The sequence below is a fragment of the Tupaia chinensis genome, unplaced genomic scaffold (assembly GCF_000334495.1).
Source record: "Tupaia chinensis unplaced genomic scaffold, TupChi_1.0 Scaffold000333_1, whole genome shotgun sequence".
NCBI lineage: Eukaryota > Metazoa > Chordata > Mammalia > Scandentia > Tupaiidae > Tupaia > Tupaia belangeri.
Window position 1 is genome coordinate 2,674,066 of NW_006159827.1, and position 7,834 is coordinate 2,681,899.

Below are 7,834 nucleotides of genomic sequence, written 5' to 3' on the forward strand. Positions count from 1 at the left end.
CCTACAGGTTCAGACCTGTTTACAAACCACGTGCATGACTCCGGCTGGGTGTGCCGATTAATCGGAGCACAGAGATGTCTCCGGAATGTTTCATTGTTTTGACCATCACCTGTGTGGACTCTCAGATCTATTTCTTTAGACGTTGAAAAAAAAAATCTGTCACTGAATGTGGGGTCTCCTTTTGGGGTGAGTCTATGCGTGGACTTGTGAGGGGACGATGCAGGCTGTCTTTTATGAAGATCCCAGTTTCAAAGTGCTTCATCTTTTTTGGGTGTTCAATGGCAATGAAACATCACTTAAAGCAAAATGTGAATTCCTTGATTTTGTTCTACTGCGGTGACTTTCTGTGGTACCCTGTGTCCTGTGCTAACCGGTGGGTGATGTGACCAAACTGTCTGCTTAAGTAGTTGCTCTGTGAAAGGTGCGCTCAATAAACATGGTTTTCATACATTGCCTGGCTCTTGTCCTCTCTCCTAAGAACAGTGACTGTGTCTGGTGGTTTGCAGGCTCCACTTCCCTTGCCTGCTTCAGTTATCTGTCTGGCCAGGATGGAGGTGCAGGGCTGTCCTACGGGCCCGAGATGGGGACTTGCTCCCATTCTTTGGTGTCACGGATGCACTCATTGGTCAGCATTCTGTCAGAAGATGCTCTAAGCCTGGGACCAGCAGTTAGCGTAATGGCTATGTCGCTGGACTCTCATGGAGTCGACCATGGTTCGCGTCCCAGACCTGGTGGCTTAAACTCACTCCGGGAGTGTGTGCGTGTGTACCCAAGATCCCGAGAGGAGAATGGAGGAGAAGGGATTGCGGCATGGCCATCCCCCCTGGGGGAGGGGGGTGATTTCTGGCTTTCTGTCTGTCTCTCTGTCTCTGTCTGTCTGGTAAGCACACATGCCCTATAGCAAAAACCTCTTAAGAAAACAAACAAACAAACAAAAAACTAGATATTGGGTTGTCAGAAAAGTCGTGACGTATTTTTCTATGCAAAAAATGTGATGTAACTTTTCCAAAGACCCAATAAAATAATAGAAAAAAACATGGACATTAGAGAGAATTTTATGGATTATAACATTGAGGAGGCTAGGAAAGGCAATAAAGAGCAGAGGCAGGTCTAGAAGCAAGGTCGTTTATTGCCCTAGTCCATGGGTGCCCCACTCTGCCAGATGGTCCCTAAGACCCTTGGGGTCATGGCTGGGCATCAGAGAGACAATGCCTTGAAAACCTATCAGATGCTGTGGAACCTGGCTTTATGAGATTGGCATGAAAAGAAAAAAATATATAAGCCAAGAAAAGATGAAATAGGACTAGGGGTTATGGGTCTCAGTGGGGTTCTTTCCAGAGGACTCACAGGGTCCTGCTCATGTCCCCTGAATATCCGAGAGACACGCTCAGCACTTCTAAATGCATTCGACCACGGATGATATCTTTCTTCCTCCAGCTCACTCCCTAATTTTTTGACTAAGTTCTGGCACACTTAGGAAGAGAAGGTTAGAGACCAGCAGGTGGTGTGGTGGTTAAGGGTGCTGGACACTCCCACATGGCCGCCCATGGTTCGAGTCCTGGACCTGGTGGCTTGTTTTCTCACTTTTCTTTTCTTTCTCTCTCTCTGCCTCTCTCTGGTCATATTTTTAAAAAATGAATTAATAAACACAATTAAATAATTATTTTTAAAAAGAAGGATAGAAGGTTAGTGGGGCTTGTGCTTTCCCCCCCTTGTTTATTTATTTTTTCTTATTCGTTGTTATTAATTTTGAAAAAATTTGCTATAGGGCACATGTGCTCCCCAGAGAGAGGCAGAGCAAGGCAGAGACAGAGAAAGAAAGAAAGCAAGCTGTCAGGTCTGGGACTTGAACCGTGGTCGACCATGTGAGAGTCCAGCACCTTAACCACCAAGCTACCTGCTGGCCCCAGGGTTTGTGTTTCATTCTTTTGCAGGTGGGAAGGTGGGACATGTCCCTCCTATCGCTGTTGGTTTCCATGGTGAGGCTGCACATGCGCAAATTGGGCTTTATACCTCCATGACTTCTCTTAGGTCGGAAGGCATGTACGTGCCAAGGGGCAATGCCAGGTATGGCGGAGCTTGGTGTCTGGAGAGCCAAAGGTGAGGTTCAGAGGGTGGGAACCTGTGTGGTGCCAGGGAGTCGCCGGCTCTGCCAGCCCAAGGGCTGTCTCCCTCTATTAGTATCTATTACCTGGCTTGGGGACACTAGCAGTCATTTGGACATGATCTTTCAAGGAGCAGGTGGGGAGGAGAAAAAAGCCTGCAAACAAGTAGAATCCCACGAAAACCGAACTCGGTCCTGGGATTTGGCCAAGCGAAGGCCCAGCCTACTTTCCCCACTCGTGTTTCTCAGGACGGTAGAAGGTCTTTCTCGGAGCCAGTCAGGACACGCACCCACCTTACGACGCAAACAGGACACGGCATCCCGAGTGCAGCCGAAACCCTTTATTGGAGCCGCCCTCCTCTCGCCATAGTCACTGTGGTTCCTGAGTGCATGTGGGCCGGGTGGCCCGGCGGGAACGAATGCTGGTTTGTTGTCACAGTACAGGTGAATGCAAGACTTGCGGTAGCTGCCTCTTAGCAAACGATCTTCCCTCAGGCCCGGCCATGGGGGCACCAGGGTGGCGCCGGGGTGCCCGGGCAGGGTGAAGGGCCTCTGAGCTTCGGTGGCTGGGCTGTCCTTTCTTTCTGACTTCCCTATACAGTGTGCTCCCAACGTGGGGGGGAACTCGAGTAGTCCCTAAAGAGAAAGAGCTCGCCAGCCGCCTAATGACACGGAACCAGGGGGTTGGCCTGGCCTCTCTGCCCCCGCCCGCCACCCCCATCGCCCAACCTGCTACACCTCCTTCCGCAGCGCCACCTTGATGCTGCTGCAGATCTGGCCCAGAGCGGCGAAGAGCGGGTTGCAGAAGGTGCGGATGCAGAGCGAGTAGATGTGGCTGATGCACTGGATCTCGATCAGGTAGCTCTTAATGCACGGCACCACGGCCCAGATGTGGCAGAAGGAGATGCAGGCGAACAGGAAGCCCCAGAGCAGGGCGAGCGGCACGCCCAGCAGCGTGGACAGCAGCCGGTAGCACCAGTACTTGGAGACGGTGAACGTGGTGTAGCTCACCTTCCACACGCCGTCGAAGCTGTAGGTGCCCACGGGCTCCGCGATCACGTCTTCAAAGTCCACCTGCAGAGGTGGGAAGAGGAATCTTCAGCCACAATATGCACCTGCTTCTCAGGCTTTTACATGCCTGTGTGTGTGTGTGTGTGTGTGTGTGTGTGAGAGAGAGAGAGAGAGAGAATTCTCTGGAGAGCTTGTGAGACCCAGATGGCTGGACTCCACCCCAGATATTTCGACCCAGTAGATCTCGGGGATGGAGGGCAAGACAGCATTTTTATTTATTTATTTGTATTGTTTGTTTGTTTGCCAAAGGGTGTGTGCACTTGCTGGAGAGAGGGAGAGAGAAGAAAAGTGAGAAAGCACCCGCTACGGGGCATGGTCATTCTATAATCCTTTCTCCTCTGTTCTTCCTTCCTTTCCTCCTTTCTGGATTTTGGGCACAAACATACACACGCCTGGCAAGTTTCTCAAGCTGGTGGGTCCAGGACTCCAACCCTGAAGTCAGCCATGTGGATCTGGCCACTTAACCACTAGGCCTTGGGCTGGCCCAAGTCTGCATTTCTTTGTCTCCCCCCCACCTGCCATACCATACCTTTTAAAAAAATATTTACTTATTTACATTTAAATTTTTTTCATTTAATCACTGCACATCTTTATAGCATACAAAATGGTTTTTTAAAGCATGAATGCGGTATACATCAGTCAAGTCAGAGATATTACCATATACATTATCATTTAAACACTAACGATTGAATTCTATTTATCATTATTATTTTCAATTTGCTATAGGGTACATGTGTGAGAAAGAGAATTAGAAAGATTTATTTAATTTTGTTTATTTTTATTTGACTGGAGAGGGACAGAGAGAAAGGGAAAGTGAGAACGCAAGCTGCCAGGTCCAGGACCTGAACCACGGTCAGCTATGTGGGAGTCCAGCGCCTTAACCACCATGCCACCTGCTGGCCCAACATTACCATTCTTTAAAATTTGCCAGAGGGTGTGTGTGCTCACTGGAGAGGAGAGAGAGAGAGAAGGTGAGAAAGTATCTCCCCATGGCGGATGGTCATGCTGCAGTCCCCTTTCCTCCACTTCTCCATTTTTGGGGGATTTGGGACATGCACACACATGTGTCGGCATGTTTTCGAGCGACTGGGCCTGAGACTCAAACGGCTTGGTTGGCTTTGTGGGATCTAGCCACTTTAACTACCACGCCGTGGGCTGACCCCCAACTCCACATTTTTTTTAAGAGGTTTTTGCTGTAGGGCACGTGCGCTCGCCAGAAAGACAGAGAGAGACAGAGAGATAGAAAGTGAGAAATCACTCCCTGGGGGGATGGCCACACCGCAATCCCTTCTCCTCCATTCTCCTCTTGGGATCTTGGGCACGCACGCACACGTGCCCGGTGTGAGTTTAAGCCACTGGGTCCAGGATTTAAACCGCAGTCGACTACATGGGAGTCTATAGACATAGCCATTATGCCTACTGACAGTCCCCCAACTCCACATTTCTAACAAGCTCCTGGGGATGCCAAAGCCCCTGGTCCCAGTCCCAGGCAGCAGTCCCTAGCACTGGCCCAGCCCCCTCGCACAGGGATGGCTGAACAGGCCCCGAGGCGGAGTGACTTGCTAACAGCCAGCTGGAGCAGAGCCACAGCCACAGCCACACGCCCAGCCGCTAGGACTTTATGACCCTAAGGGAGAGGCAGCCACACGCTTCCTGCAAAGATTCACTGAGTGCCTGTGAGGAAGACCAGGTTCTGTTCTCAGCGGTTTATGGCAGGCAGTTACACTACAGAAATAGATGCTCAGGGAAGGGGAGAGTGGGTCTGTGGTCACCCCCAGGAAGGGTATTTAACTCAGATGGAGCTAAAGAAATGTGTTGGAGGAAGTGGCATTTGGCTAGGCTGATACCTGACGTGGCCAGGCCAGGTGGAGGGAGGGGATGTGAGCTGGCAAAGAGGGCTTGGGGCAGAAGGAGCAGTAACTGCTAGGAGCTAGTGGGAAAGCCCTGTGGGTCCTTGGGGAGAGCCAGGTGCTTCCGGAAGGCCGAGAGCAAGTTCAGAATGATGGGGGGAGACTGGAGAGGGAAGGCCTGGCAACCTGAGTGTGGTGCGGGCAACTTCAGCGCCATGAGTCCTTTCGAGGTGATTCGGTCAGATCTGGGTTTGGAGCAGGGGTGATTCGGTCAAATCTGGCTGGGTTTGGAGCAGCTCATTCCGCCGGCTGCTGTTGGAGCAGTCTAAGGTTGGGAGTGAAGACGGGCGTGGAGGACCAGTGGGGAGCCCCTGCAGTGGTCCAGGGAGGACCCAATGGCACCTGGTTTAGGTGCACAGATCGGGACCTGCCATCCCGGGACAACCCTCCCTGGCTGGTAAAGGTGCCTTGTACCTGAGTGTGGTTGAGCCAGCCCGAGGACCTTTCTGGAGGCCATGTTTATTTTCCTTGACCTCAACATGCAGCCATGCCAGCCTTCCCCTCCTCTGTCCTCCCTGGCCCTCCTTAGCGGCTGAAGAACACGGGTGCTCAGAGTCTCCAGCCCACATGTCCCACTGACACGGCGACTAAGGCCCAAACTGGAAAGTAGGGAAAAAATACCCAGTGGTCTTTACAAAATGAAAGCTTTCTTTCAGCCAAGTCACCTAGATAACCTTTCCTGAGCCCCATGGTGCTTCATGAGAAGTCCTCGCTGGTTACTCTCAGCCAATGCCATTCAGCATCGGGAAGAGTTGGCTGTCTTATCTGCAAAGTGGAGGCGATGGCCAGCTTTCTGTGGCTCTGTGAGCGTGAACGGGTGGAAGGCTGGGAGATCCGAGAACAACTGAAAAGCATCGAACGGCCATAGGGACTTAATGACCGATCTCCCCACGGGTGTTCCCAGCAGGTTCTCTGCTGAGGAAGCTGCAGAGCCACTTGCTGTAGTCAGCAAATGCAAAAATGCCTTACACTGTCAGAGATGTTCCTTTCTGGCAGTGTTCCCAGGCCACTGAAATGGAAATTGGCAGAATGGCAGCAGGATCAGTGTGATAAATGGCAGGACCTGTGGAGGGGTCAAGGAGGCCAGAGCGCAGACTGCGACCTGCTGGGTGCGTGCCTTCTCCACTTGGGTTGTGGGGAAGGATCCTCTCTTCCAGGTGCACAGTCACTAAAATGACCTTTCATTACAAAAAACACAGCCACATCGCCTGCCTCAGTGGCACCGTCAGTAGCATACTAAACCAGAATGCTGGAGGTCACATGGTTGGCCAAGAGTTTGAATCCCCAGTCTGGTTGACCTGACCTGTCAGTTGCACATGTGCACATGAATGCCCCAGATCATGATGGCTGGAGGGCTGGGGGTGTGGCATCACAGTTTAACAAGACTGTGTCAAGGATGCACCTCTCTCTCTCCCTTTCTCCTTTCTTTCCCTCATGCACACATGAACTATCATAAATAAAATAAATTTTTAAAAAAGCCACATCATAGAAAATGAAGAAAATAGAAGAACAAAAGCATCTCCAGTGTATATTTTTTTAAAAAAGAATTATTTTATTTAACTTTATTTATTTTTAATTTGACCAGAGAAGGACAGAGTGAGAGTGAGAGAGAGAGAGAGACAGGGAAAGTGAGAAAGCAAGTCACCAGGTCCAGGACTTGAACCATGGTCGGCTATGTGAGAGTCCAACACTCTTAACTACTATGCCACCAGCCAGCTTCACGGTGTGTATTTTTCTAATATTAGAACTGCTACTGCTCCAGTATCTTTCTTTCCAGTGTAAGTTTTTTAGGATAAGGGAATGGATGTCACCATGTTTCTTGGATGGTGTTGGATCCCCGTCTCAGTGGCTGTTCTCAGAGCTCTTGTTCTACCTTCAGCTCCCTGGACCTCTTGTGCACCTGGCTAGGGACCACTGAGAACGAGATGCCATTTGGGGTGGTGTGTTAACGGACAGCTAAGTCCACAAGGTGAGGTTCCAGGCTGCAGGTGCTCTGGGAAAGCTGACTTGGGGAGTCAACAGGGCCTCCCTTCATAATCTAGCCTCCAGCCTTCTCTGCTGGGGACTTCATGGAGATGAGGAATGACTTAGTGTCCTACATAACCCCATGGATGGGAGGAAGGGAAGAATATGGGCCTCATCTTCTTGGAGAGAATGTCGCTTCTTCCTGAAGGGCTTCCAGGAGGTGATGGTAGGCTAGGAATTTGGAAGACAGTAGGGTTTGGAGTAGAGATAGAAAAGTCGTAAGCTAGATATTTGGAAAAGAAGTTGGTTGGGAACATCTTATGGCTTTGGAGAGTAATGGAAAGAGCTAGCATCTACTGTTCCTGGTTGCTGTGGAGCAAAAGTCCAGAGGACCAGCAGTTGGTGTAATGGCTATGTTGCTGGATTCCCATGTAGTCAATCGCGGTTCAAGTCCTGGACCTGGTGGCTTAAACTCACGCCGGGCGTATGTTTGTGCATGCCCAAGATCTGGAGAGGAGAATGGAGGAGAAGGGATTGTGGCGTGGCCATCCCCCCGGGGGGTGATTTCTCTCTTTCTGTCTCTGTTTCTCTCTCTCTCTTTCTGGCAAGCGCATGTGCCCTATAGCAAAAACCTATCCCCCCCCCAAAAAAAAAGTTCACGAAAGAGAGACATTGTATGCCTCCACTTAACATATACCAACTGTCCGTACTCTATGGTAGAGACTGAAAGACTGGAGGACTTAAAAGCATTAAAAATTGTGATGGACACTAGAGACAAAGTGGG

At 50.5% G+C, this 7,834-nt stretch overlaps 1 protein-coding gene across 2 annotated transcripts in view; it reads right to left on the reverse strand.

Annotated features, from left to right (window-relative positions):
- Nucleotides 1–2,461: 2,461 nt before the first annotated feature.
- Nucleotides 2,462–7,834, reverse strand: part of CAV3 (caveolin 3) — a 15,377-nt gene continuing 10,004 nt past the window's right edge. Inside the window, exons 2-3 of one of the 2 annotated variants that reach the window (XM_006152041.1) lie at nt 2,834–3,178; nt 2,462–2,740 (exon numbers count right to left, since the gene is read on the reverse strand). In XM_006152041.1, the coding sequence (XP_006152103.1) occupies nt 2,837–3,178 (342 nt within the window). In that variant the 3' untranslated portion in view covers nt 2,462–2,740; nt 2,834–2,836. Of the gene's footprint in view, nt 3,179–7,834 lie in introns of both variants that reach the window. The other variant, XM_006152040.1, reaches the window with a different exon arrangement.